The 20,043-nt window shown below is 34.1% G+C and overlaps 3 protein-coding genes across 3 annotated transcripts; 1 reads left to right on the top strand and 2 right to left on the bottom strand.

Annotated features, from left to right (window-relative positions):
* The first annotated feature begins 1,879 nt into the window (after positions 1–1,879).
* On the top strand, positions 1,880–2,770 carry LOC129899251 (ATP synthase subunit b', chloroplastic-like). The gene has a single exon (XM_055974138.1). It carries the CDS (start codon positions 2,023–2,025, stop codon positions 2,692–2,694), a length of 672 nt encoding a protein of 223 aa, XP_055830113.1. The 5' UTR covers positions 1,880–2,022; the 3' UTR covers positions 2,695–2,770.
* A 690-nt stretch (positions 2,771–3,460) lies between these two features.
* Positions 3,461–6,919, bottom strand: LOC129899252 (uncharacterized protein At2g34160-like). Its single transcript, XM_055974140.1, has 5 exons — positions 6,687–6,919; positions 5,492–5,540; positions 4,749–4,811; positions 4,606–4,670; positions 3,461–3,889 (listed from the first exon to the last, which is right to left on the bottom strand). The coding sequence occupies exons 1-5, from the start codon at positions 6,801–6,803 to the stop codon at positions 3,797–3,799; spliced, it is 387 nt and encodes a 128-aa protein (XP_055830115.1). The 5' UTR covers positions 6,804–6,919; the 3' UTR covers positions 3,461–3,796.
* Positions 6,920–14,155: 7,236 nt separating this feature from the next.
* Positions 14,156–14,924, bottom strand: LOC129899494 (14 kDa proline-rich protein DC2.15-like). Its single transcript, XM_055974482.1, has one exon. The coding sequence runs from the start codon at positions 14,782–14,784 to the stop codon at positions 14,404–14,406; it is 381 nt and encodes a 126-aa protein (XP_055830457.1). The 5' UTR covers positions 14,785–14,924; the 3' UTR covers positions 14,156–14,403.
* Between the last annotated feature and the right edge of the window lie 5,119 nt (positions 14,925–20,043).

Here is a 20,043-nt window from a genome sequence, read left to right as displayed (position 1 = left end):
TAAATTCTTGATGTATTTGCATTTGTAGCTCACTTTTATGAGGCATGTCTCCATTAGTTACTATCTGGTCAGAACTCGATCAGAGAGAGAGGATCCTCATGAAAATGAATCTAGCATGTAAGTTCTGTATACTGGGTTATCATTATTGTTGGTTCATCTGTTCTAATTGCCCTTCATCCATGTCTTATATGCTATTGGTTTGCTGTTGATGCTTAATTCTTTCCATGGAATGCAAACCCTAGACCTTAGTTGCTGGACACTTGGTCATAAAAGTTGGATCTTATTCATCTAGGTGTTTCTATTTATAATTTCTATACTGGAATATTGACATTTATATGTTCTATGTATAGTTTCTATGCCGATATCTTTCCAGTACTTATCATCATGATACTTGTATAAACCTGGCTATGTCACTTGGTGTGATCATGCAAAAGAATTGAAAGAATGGACTTAATGTTGCAGAGTTTGATGCATATTTTTATGAAATGTTGACTATATGTGTGAATTTGTCTTGCATAGTGGCATTGTAAGAGCAGTTTAGATATTATCATCTTTGGAAATGCATTTTTTGCAGACCCAAAGGCTGTGAAAGCAGACACCCGAGAGGTGAATGAGAGGGTAAATGACTATCAAGATGACTTATCAGAGAACCATCAAAAAAATATTCACGACAACAACAGTGGTGTTGTAGCTAATTGTGAATCCTGGTTGGTTCATTTGTTTAGAGGGTGGTTCTTATACAAATTGGCAAGCCCAGAGAGGAGAATAAAACAGAAGTGCAGTGCATCGCGATCACACGATGGTTTTCTCATGGACTGCTAAAAGTGTTATGCTGTTGCACAGTGATTTGTGCTAGTTTCAAAGAGAGTTGGAGAGCAGAGAATAACCAGCACTTTTGAAAGTCTAGAATTCAAAAGTGTTTGTAAATGTCAAAGAGAGGTGGAGCATGAATTGGAAAGCATTCACCTCTAGTTGATAGAAGATTAGTAATTGCTAGATTCTGTTCCATTTCCTCATTTGCAGATGACAGTTAGTCAATTAGTTGTGTAGACATGATTTTACTTGGGGTTTGGCATGTAAAGTCTTGGGATTGTGTAAAAGACTCCCCCTCCCCCTCCCATTTGCTCTCCATGTACACTATTTTTTAGGTTCAGTGTAATCAAATCTTGATTTTCATCTTTTTGCCTAAGAACACAAATGCACTAATATCTCTTGGTCATTGGAAAGAGCAAATCCACCAATCATCAGCCTTGAACTTCTGCAATCTGGTTTGGGATCTCCATGGGTATTTAGAAAGAGTTTTAACTTCTTATAGTGTAAATAATAGTCACACAATCAGGTTAATTATGAGGTAATTACAAGTAAATCATACGCTAAGCGTTAGTTGATAGTCAAATTAAAACATAGTACCTATCATCAAAGGTTAAACTACACCGTCAGCATGAAAAATCTTTACACTATTTGGTGTAATGACTTAAATCCAGGTAACAAAATAGGTATATGAATTAACTTGTGGATCACAATTCTCAAATTTTCAAGAGTCGTTTGGTTGGAAACAAGTAATTACGGGATTAAATATCCCGGGATAAGTTTTCCCACAAAATAGATGAGATAAATAGTGAAATGAATAATCTAAGAACTATTAATACCTCCAACCAAAAGCTGGATAAAATGATCCTGCATGCGTCACACCAAACGACTCCTTAGTTACTCCTCTGAATCAAATCAAAAGACTACTTACCAACTAATTACAATTTTGTGCATATCAAATGCCAATGCTTTTGGTTTTTTAGAAATACTACAAAAAAAATACTCACAGAAAAAAGAAAGACCAGTGGCACACCCCTATAGGCTATAACTCCCATCTCAGCCTCATCATATTGTGTGGCATAGATTGAGATAGCCTTTCTAAAGATTTTCCTTCTCCCCTTCTAAAACACCACCAAAAAAATCAAGAATCAAACCCTCTAAAAAATTAAAAAAAATAAATTACCGCTGCAAAATCCCAAGTTCTAAGTAGCCATGGCCAACATGATGATGAGTTCCTCCAAAGCCTTAATCACTTCTTCATCCTCCACCATCCCTCCATCTCCAAAATTCAAACTTTCCCTCCCTCAAATCCTTGTTCCAAAACTACCCCTCCCCAAATCACCCAAATCCCACAATCCCCTTTCAATCCCATCAAATTTGAAGTCCATTTCAGTCATTCTTGCAAGCTCATTAGCCATGGCACCACCTTCACTAGCAGAAGAAATTGAAAAAGCTTCCCTTTTTGACTTCAACCTGACACTCCCAATCATCATGGCTGAATTCCTCTTTCTCATGTTTGCTTTAGACAAGATTTACTTCAGCCCATTAGGGAAATTCATGGATGAAAGAGATTCTGCCATTAAGGAGAAACTTAGCAGTGTAAAGGATACATCTGCAGAAGTGAAGCAACTGGAAGACCAGGCTGCTGCAATTATGAAGGCTGCAAGGGCTGAGATATCAGCAGCATTGAACAAGATGAAGAAAGAGACTCAGCTAGAAGTGGAACAGAAGATTGCAGAAGGGAGGAAGATAGTTGAGGCTGAATTGCAAGAAGCTTTGGCTAGCTTAGAGAGTCAGAAGGAGGAGACAATCAAGAGTCTTGATTCTCAGATTGTTGCTCTTAGTGATGAGATTATCAAGAAAGTCCTTCCTGCCAGTAATTAATCCTGAAAATTTGTGTAGTAAATCAGATTACTGTTTAATCAAAGAAATATAAATGTGAAAATATTTGGTCTTTTTATATGATGAGGTCTCGTGTACATCTTGTTTTTGGTAATATGAGGGTTCTAAGTGATTTTTCAGGATTTTGTTTATGAAGTTAAAAGAAAAGTTGAAACTTGAAAGCCAGAGATCAACTTTTATTTTAGAGTTCAATGGATATAGAGGATTTAAACTAACTTGAGATCAAGGCACAACAACAACAATAAGAATATTATCTTAATATTACCAGCTTAGAAATGTTCTACTTTTTTGTTTAATGATTTTAGATTGCGCGAGTCATTTGTGGCTCCTGGGATATCTCTTCTAGCTAGAAGCAATGGGACTCTCTTTTGCCCTTAGTAACCTTTTGTTGTCTGCTGTATTTTGTTTGGTCCTAAAATGCTGATATTTATTTTCATTTTTCTGGTGCATTATCCACATTCCATATAAGATTGATTGGCATTATTTTACTAGGTAATGAGACTCACCTTCTAAATGAAGGCTTTGATGCAAATGTGATTGGAAGGGGCTCCAAGTCGAGATGCTTAACAGCGCTTGATATAGTGTGGGCTATTTTTTTTTTTTTTTTGGGATGAACTAGATAAAGACTTGCCATGAAAACTCACATATAGCATGTGTGATTCTCACTTTTCAACTACTAAAAGAAGTCAAGATGCTCAACAGAAAGTGCCTCTGTGCAATCGTGAGACATACTAATTGGTCAACTACATGATACTGAATAGTTAATTAGATAATGGCAGAATCATCAACTTCAACCCACATATCCAATTGTTCAATGATAAACTACCAGACGTAAACTAATACCACATCACTTACAGTGAAGATATCGGCAAGAAGTTTACATTCAACACCACCTTAGATAAGCAAGGGATAAAAAAGCAAACACATCCAACAAATAATGAATTTTAAAGGTAAACCATGCTTCTTTTCTTCTTTTTTTGCTTTTCCAACAAATCTAATCAAAGACGAAAGAGAACCCAAAAACTGAATGCAGTATAGCTTGGGATACTTCAATCATCAAGAAAGAGAGCAGATATGGAAATAATCAGTTCTGCTGCTCCTCATTGTCCCCGTTTTGCTCTGCTTCTGCAGCCATTAACTCATCAAACTTCTCAGTCTTGCCCAGCACTATTTCAATCTGCACCAAGCAAAGATGATAAATAAAACAAAAAAACTTTAGTTTGATCACAAGAGGATACCACAGATTAGATGAGGATGACTGTTCGGAGAAGGATTTTTTTTAAAGATGGATTACGAACCACATTTAACACCCACTAGCTCACATAAATTCAACATTGTTTTAAAGAGTATAAAGTGGGAGAAGAACATGAAAGCTGTAAAAGCAGCATCTATATAGCCATAAAGTAATACTGGCTAGATTAATTTTTCCATCTCTGCTGTTGCCAAAAGAAAATGATTTATTTTATTCTACGGCTTTTACAGGAACAACAACAATGGGCAAAACCACAAGATAATGCACTAAAAGGGAATGTACCTTCAACAGGCATAGGGGTGTAAAACTAACTTCCAATCAAGTCTAATATAACCAAATGGAACTAGACACATTTTGGTAAGGATGTAAACCATCACTAACCCTACCATCTATTCTACAGCTTTTGTAAAGTTCTGCACAAATCCCAACTCAAACAGAGCAAAATGAGCACACACATCAACTACCTCTTGAACACCTTACTCAAAAAAGGCCTATGTTACTATTCTTCGGAAAGAATCTTGAGGCTCAAGCTAACATTTACCATAGATCCTCTACAGAATGAAATCCATTAATCCAAAACCACCAAAACTGAAGCAGACTAATGCATCAATTGACCGACTCATAATGTTTTTGGGATTTACCTTTGCTTTTGGTATTGGTCGGGCTCCTGGTTCATCTCTCATGTCCACAGTGAGTGTCCTGATCTCTGCAGCAAGTGTACCCTCAAAGTTAGATGTTAAGAAAGATTATAAAAGGGCTGGGAGTGGAGTAGGAGAAGCCTCACTCTTCTCAACAGCAAATCCATTGTTCTTGAGAATTTCAGCAATGGTAACCACTGTCGAAATAGCTGTGTACATGTGAAAAAGATTGTTAACCCTTTAGAGAACTATACAGCAAGCCAATTCAATTGTTAATGTGGTTTCAACATAACACAAAAGGATAAGTCCACAAAAAAAATGAAAAGAACATCAAACTGAACTGTACCGCCACTATGTATTTTTTTTAATTAATAAGGTTTACTAGCAAGCACAAGGAGCCACTTCAAACATATTCTCAAGCACATTCTGCTTTATAAGTAAAAGATCCCTGGGAAGCCGCAGGAATAAGGTTTCATCAGAATTCATCCCAGATATGCTCAACTACTTTCTATGTTTGAAAACCATGATCCTTTTTGTGCCAGTAGTTGGTTCAAAATTGCTTCACTATTATATCACATCCCTGGTAAAGTGAGCGACACTGTGTATTATACTCTTCTTATACATAAGCGGTTGCAAAAGTAAACAAGGCATTCTTGAGATGGCAAACAACATCACATTGCCAAGATTGGAATTCACCAATCATCAAGAAAAAGTCAATTGGGAAAAGAAAGTGATAATGCCTCCATAGCCCAAGTTGTAACACGGTGTATTCTTGATGTGAGAAGACAGCATAATCACAAGTAATGTAGAAGAAGACCCATATGACATTAATTATAAGCAAGGGGAAACCACAAACTAGTACTCAAATTTGAGGGTCAAGAAGATTTACCCATCCCAAGAGCAGAGAGCTCCACTTCATTGTACTGTTGCATGTACCTCTGCAAGAAACATACCAAATATCTCAGGATACTAACTCAGACCAATAGCAACACTGATAGATCTGGTGTAAGACCAGGAAAAATTAAATATAGATAGTCATATGGCTAACACTTTTCAAGATTTTCTAATGCATGTTCCGAGTCCACTTGCATCTGTAAAAAGCATTAAACAATATATTATAATTCCTGCGCCAAACCTCTAATTGTCACTGTATGGGGTGAAATTCTTCAAATATACATAAAGTATCTTTTGAAAAATCATACCTATGAACTGCCTCAATTGCAGGTCCAAATAGTTAATTCAGTTCTACAAAGACTCACATCACTTCCATTGCAATTGCTCTAGAATTTGTGAAGTCCTGTCTGAACTGCTACAGCAGACAACTAGAGCTTGAACCATGGTCTTTTCTTATGCTTCTCAAACAAAAATATTTATCCTTTTTAACTCTCCGTATTACAGATAGAATTTTTTCTTCAATCACCCAACTCATCAATTAATTATTATAATTCAGATTAGCAATTTTTTTTTTCAATCAAAAACTGATAAAAAACCAGGAAACTAGACCTCAGCCAACATAAGCAATCAGACACATCGAATTAACAACGACCCTGGTTATTGTGCATTAACTGATAGCACTTTGCAGGTCTCCCACTATGAGCAATGTCATTTTTGAAAATGTAATTAATTGTTTCCGTTCTCTCCAAGGTAAAATATCTTTCAGATTTATAGAGGGACAAAACAAAGAGAGAGAGAAGCAAATGGCACGCCTATTTGATATCAGATGACTGAGGAAACAGTATGCAAAATTCAGTCTTTCCATTTTACCTTCTCTCACATAACTCGTCAACAAACAACACAACAACCATAAGCAAATCTCATTTCACATTGCAAACGACCCTAACAAGAGCATCATATCATCGTTCGACAAGCATAATTACTTTATCCACAGACCCAACAATCATTGTAATGTTTATCAATTACAATGCATGGCTTTATAAACACGGAAAAACAAGTAAACAAATTTAAACGTATATAATTTAATTAACTAATTGCTTAAAATACAGTAACAGTATAAAAAATCTTTATGATTTCAATGTATATATAATCTAAATAAATAAATATTTGAGGAGAGAAAAAAAAAGAACCTTTGAGAGGTTAACATAAAAGAATAGTGATTTCTTTGTGTTAGAAACTTGGATTCTGTTCTTCTTTTGTGGTTCTGAGACACTCATCTTGTTCACTCCCTCTGTGATTCCTTCCATTATTTTGCTGATTTCTTCTTCTTCTTCAGGAAAACCCTAATTTCGCAGCCTCCTTTCCCTTTGAAGAGGTTTCCGTATAATTTGGGGGAAATTATACTCACAGTGACAGATGAACCCTCGGGTCATATCCAGGCGGTTTTAAGGGTTAGGCGCTTTAAACGACAGCGTTTTACGGATCTTTGATTCTTTCATCTTTCAAATGTAACCCCTCTTCTTTCGAAAATTATACTTCACACCGTAAATAATTAAAAAGAACATAATATTTGGGAAGAATGTTAACCTCAGATTTACGATCAATGGAAAAATTTGGGTTTATAATACATAATTTTCTTATCCATTTTTTATCAAATTAACTCAGTAGAAAAACGCTTGATGGAAATCAGATTCTCACTGCAATATTAAAAAAAATTCTAATTTTTTCATGTAAAAATAATATTAATTTTTTTACTAATTTAATCAAGATATTCGTGAAAATATTCACCAAATATTTTCAGTTGGAAATTTTAATTTTTTAAAAATAATATTTTAATAATGCTAATTTGGTTTGAATTGAAGTGTAGTTATTATTATTCCGTCAATTCATTTGCAGGGTGAATCAATTCATAAGGAAATTGTTGGTAAATTTATACAATAGTGAAGGCAAAATTCTTGTAGGAGCACTTTCCTTTAAATGGGTATAAGACACTAAATAAAAATTCAAAAAAATAATAATTGAATAGTGAAGTCAATAATATAGTAATCTCGAATTATTTAAATAAGGAATAGTGAAAAGTAAAAATTGTTAAGAGAATAATAGCATGTAAGAGTTCCATTCTGTCCAAAACAATTGGATCCTTTCGAAATGAAAAAAATACACAAAATGTTTGAAGTCAAAAAAAATTATCCACCTCTTTTAATTTTCAGCAAAGTGCATTTATTGGCTATTGTTTATGAGTGAATTATATATTAGAAAACTCAAAATATTAAAATATAATATTTAAAATTTAGGACTGTTTAGAGGAGATTTTGAGTTGATCGAAATTGAAAATATATATATGTAAATATTGTATAAACAAAGATCTGAATATATATACATCTCTAATATATAATTATACATTATATATATGATTATATATTATTTATTCAATATCAATACATTACACATACATATAATCATTTTATTATTTTTCCTTTTGTCATTTGTAAATTATGTAAAAATCCGTTTTATATATAAGGTGAAACAAATATTTGTGTGTTGGCTTGGCTTTCCTCAAAAAGAAAATTTTCCTTGAGAACAAATGAAGTACAAGTTTTAATCACGTTGCTAATTTTATTTGTAAGCTTTTTCTGTAAAGTAATACTTTGGAGAAGTCAGGAAGAGCTTTAGGGGAAATAGAGGTGGACATCTATATGGGCTTCATGTGATTCGAAGCTAAAGATTATTATCCCGTTTGGATGGGCTTAAAAAAAGTAACTTTTATGTATGAAGTGCTTTTAGAATTTTGAAGTGCTGAAAGTTATTTTTATAAATAAGCAGTTAAGTGTTTGGATAAAAGTACTTATGTTGAAAACAAGTGTTTGAATTTTAGGGTTAAAAGAATAAAAAGGATAGTTTGGGAATTTAGTTAAAATATAAGGGATATTGTCACGACCCAACCCTAAGGCATAGACGTGACACGACGAATGAAATACCCGAAGGTACCTCACCCAAGCCTTTTAGCATTCATTAAGCATTTCATTGGTAATGACAAACAATAATAAGCGGAAATAAAAACATTTTCCATTTGTGTCCAAACATACCTCTACTAATAGACTTGGCGGGGGCTAAGACATATCCCTAGCTCACCCTCATAATAAGTGTCAAGAAATACCTTAATAAAAGTCTTACTGTTCTACATAACATAAGCTTAGACTAAAAATGATGTTGTTCCCGAAACATGGGAACTCACCACAAGCAATCTTTAAATTAATTCGAGTTAGCCACGTGAAGGAGATCGAGGAGCGACGTCGGTTCCTACATGGTGATATCATGTAGGCAAAAGTATGCGTTAGTACTTTGAATGTACTAAGTATGTGAGTATGCAATGCAATATATCATTATACCATAAGGTGATGCAATGGACCATGTTAAAATCTTGCGATCATTTGAAACATCCTTTAGAGTTATGAAGCTTAGTCAATGAAATATAGAAACCATCATGATTCATAAAGAAACTTGAGCATTATAGAGGTAACCATGAGTCATTATAAGAAACCATATACTTGCAAAATATCATGAATAGTAATAAGTAATCCATAAACCTTTTGAAAGAAATCATTAGTTTTGTGAGAGCACATACTTTACCTTGTGATAGACATAGTAGACATCATATGATATATCTTAAACATTAGAAGAGGGACCTTGTACCTTTGTGAGAGCGACCATTAACCGACATAAACCATGTGAGCTATAACATGGAGTCCCGATGTTACCCCTACATCGGAGAAAAGAGGGAGACTACTTGCCAAGGTAGACTCCTATATGCCTAAGTGGATCCACTAAGCTATTGTATAAACCGGGTACTCACCTCTAGTTCTTAGACTCGGGTACTCACCACTAAGTCTTGATATTTCGGGTACTCGCTTCTTAGAGATTGGGTATTCGCCTCTACCTCCTTTATACCTACGGCGGCACGTAGTTCTGGAACATGGGTATTCTTCTCTAGTCCAACTCGGTGTTAGGTAAACTCTCAACAGAATAGACAAACCATAAAACATAAAGTCAATCATCGTGTGGGAGGGGCCATATCTACTACCCTTCCATTCTTCATAAGAACAAAATCATAGAATAACTCCTTAACTTTGTCTCATGTGATGTGAGTGTAGACATTCCTTCATCACATATCTTTATCCATAAAAATATCTTTAGGGACTTAACTCACCCTATCATTAACTTACTTGAATATTATAGACTCATCGTTCACAAGACTTATTTGTAAAGAGCATTTTTAAACTCATTTGTAGACATTGTCAAACATTCATTTAAATTTTGCTTTATCATAAGAAATTAGGTGGGTTCAAATAAATCAACTTTCAAGTCATTTAAAGCAATGCTAGCATGTATGAGAGTGGAAGAATTTATCATTTAAAACATCTTAATACAACCCACCAATATACTCTAAAACTACTTTCAAGCCTTCATAGAGGGGCCTTGATAAATCATCCATTTCATGTAAATAAAGATCACCATAAGTCAACATAGACAAACAAACTTCAAATATTCAAGAATCTATACATTTGAAATCGTAGTATGAAAATCCCTAAAATTTCTCATCACTTGAAATTAAGATTCAATACACATATATATCAATAGGAGTAAATAAACTTAAATATACCACAATCTATGCATTTGGAATCATTATGTAAGATAACATAAGATTTCATCATTTAAAATGGAAATACTAGATTGAGAAAACTTTTGGGCTCCATGGGTGGAAGGATCTATGGATGAAAACCCACATACCTTGTGGACAAAAATCTCTATGAGAACTTAAGGAAGAATTGGGACTTGAATGTCTTGAATTGGAAACCCTAACCTTGCCTTGAAGCTCTTGGGAGAGTTTGAGAGGAGAGGAGTTTAGTATATTGAGTCTAATTGTGAGAAATGAGAGGTTTAGAAGGTTTAGGATCTTTAGAGAGGGTCAATTTAGTCCCCAAAACGACCTCACTTTGGATTAAAACACAAGAAGAGACTAAAATGACCTTAAAATCTGGAAAATGAGCTAAAAACCCTGCTGGCGCGATAGCTGACGCGCCGCGCCAGCACCCAAACTACTGAGGCTAGTTTCAGGCGCTATAGTGGCGTCGGGCGCCACTGAAGCGCCAGGTCAAAAATTTCTACAGTGATAGTTTATCGTAAAATGGTCATAACTTTTGACTCCGAACTCGGAATGAGGAAAATTTAGTGGCGTTGGAAAGAAGACTCAAAGACCTTTAATTTAATAGGTCATGGTATACCCAATTCGCTATATTCCAGGAGATATGGTCGTTTGAAATTGACTCTTATACGAACTCATTCGGAAAATTAGCCAAGACGAATTCTTTGGACTTGGCTTGGTTTTAGGGATCCCTTATGATCCTAAATCACATCTAATACCCTTAAATTACTTATTAATTGATCCTAACTCATGCATATACTTTAAAGTCATTGATTACGATCTTATACATACATGAAGAATGGTTCGGGTCTTGGCATAGAATTTTTTGGGGTGTTACAAATATAAAAGTAATTTCTATGATCAAACAAAATGACTTTAATCACTTAGAAAAAAAAGTTAGAATTGACTGACTTTAAAAACTTTATGGCTTAAAGTTAGCATTAGGCAAACACGTCCAAAATCTAAAAAAGGACTTATAAGTTGGTTTGACCAACTTAAAGCCTATCCAAACGAGCTCTATATTATTAAAGTAGAAACCCCAACATTCATCATTCTCAAATAATTACTTCTTAAAATTACCTTTATTAATCTGCTTAGCATCAAATTGCTTGAAAAATATATATAGCAACAATCTTAATCCTAGTAATCATAACAAAAAGTTAATCTTGACAAATACTCCTGTAATGATCTTGAGGGTGATTTTTAAAAATTTATGTGAAATTACCATTTTATCCTTATCGTTAGTGCCCCCGAGTATTATTTGATCGGTTTGTGTAGTTGAAAGTGTCAAAATCTTAATGGTTTGTAAATTGTGCAAATTCTTGAGTTTTATAGAGTTAAGAGGTGAAAAAGTAATTTTAGGTACCAACCGGAGATATGGATTTCGGAATAGAATTTTGTTGATTCCAGCAGCTCTGGAATGTGGAAATTGGTCTACGAGAGTTTACAGAATTAGTTTTGGAGTTGTAACGAAGATTTGAGGTCTTGAGTTGAGAATTTTAGGCCAAGATTTGACTTTGATCAACTTTCAGAGTTTCGATACTCGAAATAAAATTCCGACGAATCCATTGGATTCGGGGGATGGTTTTTGGTCTAGAAGAAGTGATGGCTGAATTTTTAGATGTCTCGAGCCCATTTTGGTATTTTGAAGGCCTAAGTTGGTTTTGTTGCGAATTTTCTAGTTTCGGGTCAAGGAACCTCGAATTCAAATTATGATGATTTCATCAGCTCTGAAATGGCCAAATTAGGCTAGTAGCACTGTCGGCATGACTATCGATGCAATCGATACGAGTTTAGGGCCATTTGACGCTTTTGACTTTGAAAGTTAGTCTATGGTTGACTTTAATCAATATTTTTGGAAAACGCGCTCGAATGAAAATTCTGACAGCGCAGTTAGTTTCAAAATGTCGAGTTTGCTTTAGAACGACCCTTTGTTTGCTTCCCGAAGTTTCTGGTCTAATTCCGAGGCCCATTGTGAAATTTGGCTTAAAATGATACTTGAATGTGAGATTCACTTTTTATTAAAATGATCTCGTATGATAATTTCGAATATGCCATTGAGTCCGAAACGTCGAATTTGGTGGGTAGCATATCTTGTTTATTTTTATCGATTTACTTTACTCGAGCTATTATATAGATAAACTGGCGGCACCGATGCCGAAATGAGACTTTTCTGTATGCAGGTGGAAGTGTTCCTTAGTTTATTTTATAGGTTTGATTAATTCATTATATTCAGTCGACTAAAACCTACTGAGTACATGCGAATTGTACTCACCCCTACTTTTGTGTTCCTTTTTGATGCAGATACTAGTCAGGGTACCTTATGTGACAGCTAATATTCTAGCGGATTGTGTATTCTCAGATTAGTGGTGAGGTCCCGAAATTTTGGATCATCCCTAGTCTATCGGTATTTCTTAGTCTTTTGTATTATTCAGAGACTTATGTTGTATCTTCAAACTCGAACCTTATATTCAGAGGCTTACACATCGGGATGACGTTTGGAATGTGTACCATCATGACCTTGATTTTTGGGATCGTGACAACTTCTCCCTCCTCTCTTTATTTTGAAAGTATATTTATGCTATTATAATGAGTTGGAACGAATCGATTAGATTTATATATTTGGCCATAAATTTTTTAAAAAAGGAACAAGGAAATAAGAAATTTGGAAACAACATTTGCAAATATTAGGGGTGTCAAATAGACGACTTGAGCTAAATTTGAGCGGATTGAAATAAGTTGACTTAATAAATGGGCAGGTTACTACACTGCCCAAAAATTACTTATAGGTTGGACTGAAATGAGCCAGAAAAAAAAACAGGTTATAACCCAATTTTTATATCCCATTTTTTTAAGTGTTAATTTCTTTATTTGTTCTTTTATAATTTTTAGTATATAACATATCAGATAAAAATATTTTTTTGATAATATTTAGACAAGATTCCTTATAGGTCAATCTGGATTATGTATCAATCCATTTAGATTGATCTAAAATGGGTTAATCAACTAATGAATAAATGGATCAATAATTAACTCAAACTTAAAAACGAATTTAACAAGTCATATTTTCATAAACGAATTTTACCATCTCTAATAAATACCATAAACCTCTTTTTCCTTTTAACAAAATCGATAAGCGATTTAGCATAGATAAGTTTACGCCTTGCTTGAAATTTCACATATATTAAATTGTAGGTCAATGGAAGATCAAAACTAATTGAACAAATAATTTTTATGTTATTTTTTTCTCCATTCACTCATGAGAATCAATAATGTTCATATTTTTATTTTTGCGCGTACACACTAATTTGAAAATGGAATATTGATATTTTATATGTTATGTACTTTCTTTTTTCCCTTCATTTTTTGTGTGTTTAAAGGTGCTCGCTAACTATTTTTCCTCCTTTTGGTAGAGAATTATGAGAAATTCTCATTATTTATAGCTCAAGTGACTGAGGCATCACATCTTATGGAATGAAATTTTATTTTTTTGTCTATTAATTTTGTACAGAATATTTTGATACTATAAGTACTCATGATGAAAAAAATAATTTCAAGTAAATATATACGAAATATTGATTGAATAATTGAAGGAAATATGGTTAAGTTACTGGAATCAGTTAAATTACTTTTTATTTTTGACAAAAAGTTAAATTTCATTAGACTTGAAAATTTTTGCACTATAAAGGTATAAAACTTGACTTTTTGTTCAATATATACGTCTTCCGGTGGATGTTAGGGTAAAAGTTAATAAGAAGTCACTGAATAACCAATGTATTATAATTACTTACGAAAATTTAAGTTAAATGCATTGACAGTAAACTTGTTATATTCGAGGCTATTTACCATTTTTCAAAGTTACCTACGATTGCTATTAATTATAGAGAGCTACTTGTAATTGCATTTTCAATAACCTAATTGTATAGTTAAAAAAAGAACTTTTTCATAGAGAGGCAGTTCTCACAAGGTGAAGAATGTTTCACACTTTATTAAGCACAAATTGCAAATTATTTTACAAACAACCAAAAGAAAAGCAATTTAATAATAACCAAAACAAAAAAAAGGAACCTAGTTTCCTAGATAACAAATCAGACAAACCCAAATCAAGAACAAATCACAACACAAACATCATTTTACAACTCAATGATTAATTAAAACAATAAACTTGAGGAGTACTAGTAAGCTAATTAATATAATTAACTAAATTAACCACACTTGAAACCTGTGGGAACTTTCTTAGCACAAGCACTAACCAAAGCACTAAGTGCAACAGGAATATCCAATTTGACAATGCCAAGGACATTAGCCTTAATGGCAGTGCAAAGACAAGCTGCAGCTTCCAAATCAGCCAAACCTTTAAGCAATGAGCAACAAGGGGATGTCACTTGGCTACCAATTGCAACATTTACAAGGCCAAGTAGGTCACCACAAACACCAAGCTTCAATGTGTCCCTTGGACAATAAGGGTTCACTGGGGGTGCCTTTGGTGTTGGGTGAGGCTTTGGCTCACATGGACCACAAGCACTAGTCAATGTGGCAAAAATGACAAGGGAAAGGATGAAAATGGTGGAGGAGAGGGTAGCCATAATTGTAGAGAGCTTTAGAAATAGTGTAGCTTGGCTTCTAGAGTTTGTGAGTGATGTGCCCTTAAGGAGTTACTATTTATAGAGTTTACTAACTTCTATACATAGACAAAGTAAGACTATTATTATACTATTAGATTACTTCAAAGATAATTATAGACTTATGGTACTCACAAATGTTGGCATGCCCAAAGATCCTTTAAAAATGCATATTATTTTTGAAGGATTTGGCATGTGTTATCTTTGAAAAATTCGAGCAACATATATATCTAGCAGATACTTATTTATTAAAGGGAGATTTGTAACATAAGACATGTTACTTGCTATAATAAGTTAAAAATTTATCGATTGATAAGAAAATGAATTTGGTCTAAATCAATTAACTCAAAAGCTAGTTCATGAAAATTGCTCAAGACCATATACGAATACCAAGTTTGATCTCCATCTCACCAAAGATGTGAAACTCAACATCCCTTGCACACCCAAGCTTGCCAACATGAGTATGGACAATATAATAATATGAGATTAATTTGAATAGCTGATAAACCAAGAATTTATGAGATGGACACGATTTTAATACCATGATTTAAAAAAAATTCCTTAAGTCAAACTCAACTTCAAATTAAAATTTATGAAGTAAGAATTGTCTAAGATTAAGACAAATTCCCCGCCCCCACCATCGATTGATGTGGGACTGATGAACATTACAATAACAACATACCGAGTGAAATTCCACAAGTAAGATCTGGGGGTGGGACTCATCAACATTAATAATATAAAAAGTCTATATTATAAATTTGTATACGTCAAAATGCACATGCATAGGGAAAAAATTGTGAGATTAGTAACATAAGACATGTACCTGCTATAATAAGTTAAAAATTTATCTATTGATATAAAAAATGAATTTTGGGTCTAAATTAATTAACTCAAAAGTTAATTTAAGAGAATTGCTCAAGATCATATAAGAATACCAAATTTGATCCCAATCTCACCAAAGACGTGAGACTCAACATCCCTTGCACACCCAAGCTTGCCAGCACGAGCATGGACGATATGATAATATGAAGTTAATTTTAATATCAGAACAATCAAAAATTTATGAGATGCGGCTGATTTTAATACCATATTAAAGAAAATGAACTTTAAATCTAATTCAATCTTAAAAATTAAAATCTATGAAGTGACTATTGTTCAAGATCAAGACAGATTCCTCACCCCACCATCGATGTGGGACTCATGAACATTAATAATATACAAACTCTCTATACTATAAATGTGTATAAGTCAAAATGCATATGCATAGTGGAAAAATTATGAGGTCGAAGTTGAAAGTTTGATTGAGTGGAAGAGACTGAAAAAAATTAAAACACGATGATGCTGAACCAGTTGGAATATTTTGTAAGATTGTGCAAAAGTTAAGTTTATTTGACCTCATATTGTTAATTTCCCTGGTCACCATGCAACGTGTTTCCTTGACAGGACAGGGTACGCTAGTGGGCACATTATCTGTCATGGACCATGGCTTATAATTTATAAATATGATTTAATATATTATTTTTTTACAGTTAGGTAAAATGTAAAGGTGAACTGTTAATTTTTATAATTGATTATTCGCATCGAATGTGTACACTAAATCGGTGAACGTAAGGCATCTATACTTTACATCATGTGATTCTTTGGAACTCAGAAATGAATTCACAAAATAATCTTAAGTTAAATCATATTTGTAAATTATAAACACATGGTCGTTTCAAAAATATAATAATTTAAAAACGAATTCACAAATAATCTTGATGAATAGCAATATTATTGTACAAATATCACATGGAAACAATACCTCTCTAATAATGTTTCCTTGTCCTATGTATCATGTATGGTTATTTGTTCACATCAATTATTGAAGCAATACGATTTTACATGTGCATTATGTCTGGCCTGCATTACATTGCTGCCATTTCCCTCTTCTTTTACTTGTTTTTCCTGAAAATGACAGTTCGGTGCACCAAACTCTACTGGCTTTTGAAGAAGGAATTAACAGAATCATATTTCCCTCAAGTTTAGTATAAACAATTTAATCACTTTTCTCATCGAAAAGTTAGTTTCTTGAATTGAACATGTTATATACTATTGCACAATGACAACTCTGACTCAAAGATGAATGTGGTTATTTAGTCAGAAAATATTTTCAATTTTTCTGTGTTTAGGTGATCAAAATGTCTTGAAAACATACTTTCTTTAAGAAAAATAATAAGGAAAATGACTTTTCTAATAAAAGTAAAAAAATTAATTTCACGAGTAATATTACATGTTTTATTGTCTTTTTTCCACCCATCCACGCAACACTCGGAAACTCCACTCCTTGACCATCCCACCTTGCGCCATCCCCAACTCCCTATTCCCCTTGCTCCCTATTTCACATCCAAATTATTTTGCTAGATTACATATAAATGTTTTTGAAATAATAATTTTTGTTTAATTACTTAACAAACAATATTAGAAAACAAGTAAGAAACTCACTTATTTTTCAAGAAAATATTTTGTAGGAAAAACATTTAATTTCCTTCAAACCAAACTGTAACGACCTGAGCTGTTATTAATCATAATTAAAAAAGAAATTTGCAAGAATTTGGCTTGACTGGGTCCCACCACCTCGCTAGAGCGGGATGGTCCTATCGGGGCGACACCGCCAGAGCAGAAATAAGGACACTAGAGCCGAAAGTCGTGAGACAGAACTTAAGTCACGAATTTTCTTATTTTTCCCACTTCTCCCAAGTGGAGGTTAGAGGCGAGGGTTTCTGCTCCAAAAAGGCTGCTATTGACCTAGGGAAAAGAGGAAAGGGAATTTCTGCATTTGGAAGGCTTCAATCGGTGGAAATCAATCCGGTCTTATCATAAGACGTTGAGGATCAATGGTTTCAATAGCACTATCTCTTCACGGATTGCTTGGCGCCCAGGTAGGCTAGGCTTCTCTTTTCTGACTAGTAAATTTATACCTACTGCGTAGTGTAGAAGGGAATTTAATGAGAAATCATATAACTAAACTATGGGTCACGGGTCTCGGGTAGAAATTCGGTTGTATTAGTATCTGATTTGAATATGACCTGGTAAAAAGGTGCTATAATGATTTGGGAAAGTATTTTTGGTGGTGACATTATTGTATAGAGATGGTTATTTTATAATGGGCGTCGTATTGTGTAGAGTAATATAAAACTAAATAGAGATTGATGATAAACCTTAAGGATTTGGTAGTGTGGGTGTTGGTTGGGTTCTTAGAATTGTCTTAAGGGTGTAATTTGAGTTACTTATGATGCCTAAATATGTACTGATAAGGGAAACAAATTAGTTTTTATATCAATGACTACGTCCTGACTTGTTTGTGATGAACCTGTTCTGTTGATATAATGTGATCTATTGATGGTATTTATGATTGGTTTGTTTAATTGGATCGGGTATCACATTCCGACACATATATGGAATAGGTGTCACATTTCAACACATATTCAGATCGAGTGTCATGTTCTGACACATTCTTAGATTAGGTGTCACGTTCCGACACAAATATGACTGGATTAGGTCTCCTAAAAGGGCCAAGTATGTTTGTGTGGATGGTCTCCTGAGCGGACTTGATGATATCTGTATTTCCATATAATAATAAGGTTAGTGGTAAATGAGCCACGAACTAAGGACCTGTAAGTGAACTCTTGAGTTGAGGTGTGTTAGTTATGAGAGATTATGATCTTGAATAAACTTATTGGTGGATAGGAGAATGGGAATGGGCCCTATTAGGCCTGGATGTGATCTATATAGTATAATCATATTCTATAATTGTACACGTAGAAGTTGTGGTTTCTAGTTGCCAGAGAGTTTTACCATTGTGATGTCCATGAATAACTAGGGTAGGGGTAGTGGCTACCTATAACTCAGGTGAGTTGGAAGAGTGTGGTTGTGAGAGAGATATGCTTTATGCTGTAAGACAGTTGGACTAAGACTAGTGTTGGGTGGGTGAAATCATTGAGTGGTTAAGATTGTTAGATGGGGAATGTTGTAGTAAATGAACAGTGGTATGGTGTGCTTAAACCCACATTTATTAAATTATAACTAGAATGGTTGTGGAACTCTGAAATTTAGAGTGGGGAACACTTTAAGGTGGGATTAAAGAGTGTACTTATTTGTCTGGGATAAACAATATGATAAAGTTTAATTATTATGATATGTCTTATTTTTCTATTCATATATTATGCGGTGGGTAGCAGATTGAATGATGATGCCTACCAGTACGTGTTATTTGTACTGATACTACTCTTGTTATGCCACTTAGCATAGTCTGGTTGTAGAGTCAGTTATGTCTCTTAGGTGAAGACGAAGGAGATCCTCCAGCAGCTTCTATTTTTTCCTTCTCTTGGTGAAAGTTGGGTCATTGATCTTTAATTTATTTTTACTCTTAGTAGCTCTTGTACCTGTTTAGACCAGCATCTTTGGGGGTTTTGTATAACTTTGTATAAGCCAGATTAAATATAGTCTTCCTTAGAAATTTTGGTTAAATTGTTCAAGTCTTTGATTTTAACTTCCATAATATTTTCCTAGAATGGTTAAGGGTTCTCCTACTTAGGGTGTATAGTGGGTGCCCGAACGGCCCAGTGGGTTAGGTCGTGATAATTTGGTATCAGATCCTAGGTTACCAGTCTCCAGTACAAGAACGAGTGTGGAATAGACTTCTGCGGATTGGTGTGTTGACCTCCATATCTAATCTTCAAGAATCTCTAAAGCATTTTAGGAAGTAGTTCCATTTCTTCTCTTTTATTCGTATGGTCTGTCGCTTGTGATATGTGTTGAGTCTAATTGGTATCTCAACGAGGTAAATTTGATACCGTTATCACGACTGAAGAAACACAAGTAGAAAAATTGGAACCAAGAAGGTTTCAATTGGTATCTTGCCTTAGAGGCAGTAAGAATGCATAGATGATCAACTAATAATCATCCATGGAGCAAACTAAATTACTTTACTTGATTGAGTTGTGTAGTTGAATATTTGATTATGTGCATAGTGACTCCTGATTTAAAGTGTGAAATACCCTTACTTGTGTGTTGAATTTGTGTGGTATATGTTTTCTAATAAGTTCTATGAACTAGATGTCAGGGAGGAGTCATAACTATATTATGTGTTTTGACCTGTGTAAGACCCAAAACTATTAAGGGATGAGTCCTAATATGTTGAATGATATACTCATGTGTGGGAATGCGGCCTATAAATGGTGCATG

This window comes from Solanum dulcamara, chromosome 8 (assembly GCF_947179165.1).
Source record: "Solanum dulcamara chromosome 8, daSolDulc1.2, whole genome shotgun sequence".
Classification (NCBI taxonomy): Eukaryota; Viridiplantae; Streptophyta; class Magnoliopsida; order Solanales; family Solanaceae; genus Solanum; species Solanum dulcamara.
This window is presented reverse-complemented; position numbering and strand designations above follow the sequence as displayed.

Bases quoted from the DNA above. Each gene is read 5' to 3' on its own strand.
- LOC129899251 (XM_055974138.1), top strand. From the start codon at position 2,023: ATGGCCAACATGATGATGAGTTCCTCCAAAGCCTTAATCACTTCTTCA.
- LOC129899252 (XM_055974140.1), bottom strand. From the start codon at position 6,803: ATGGAAGGAATCACAGAGGGAGTGAACAAGATGAGTGTCTCAGAACCA. The intron at 5,541-6,686 runs GTTCTTTTTTTT...TGTTTCTTGCAG, and splicing joins TTTATGTTAACCTCTCAAAG to AGGTACATGCAACAGTACAA. The intron at 4,671-4,748 runs GTGAGGCTTCTC...CACTTGCTGCAG, and splicing joins TGGATTTGCTGTTGAGAAGA to AGATCAGGACACTCACTGTG.
- LOC129899494 (XM_055974482.1), bottom strand. From the start codon at position 14,784: ATGGCTACCCTCTCCTCCACCATTTTCATCCTTTCCCTTGTCATTTTT.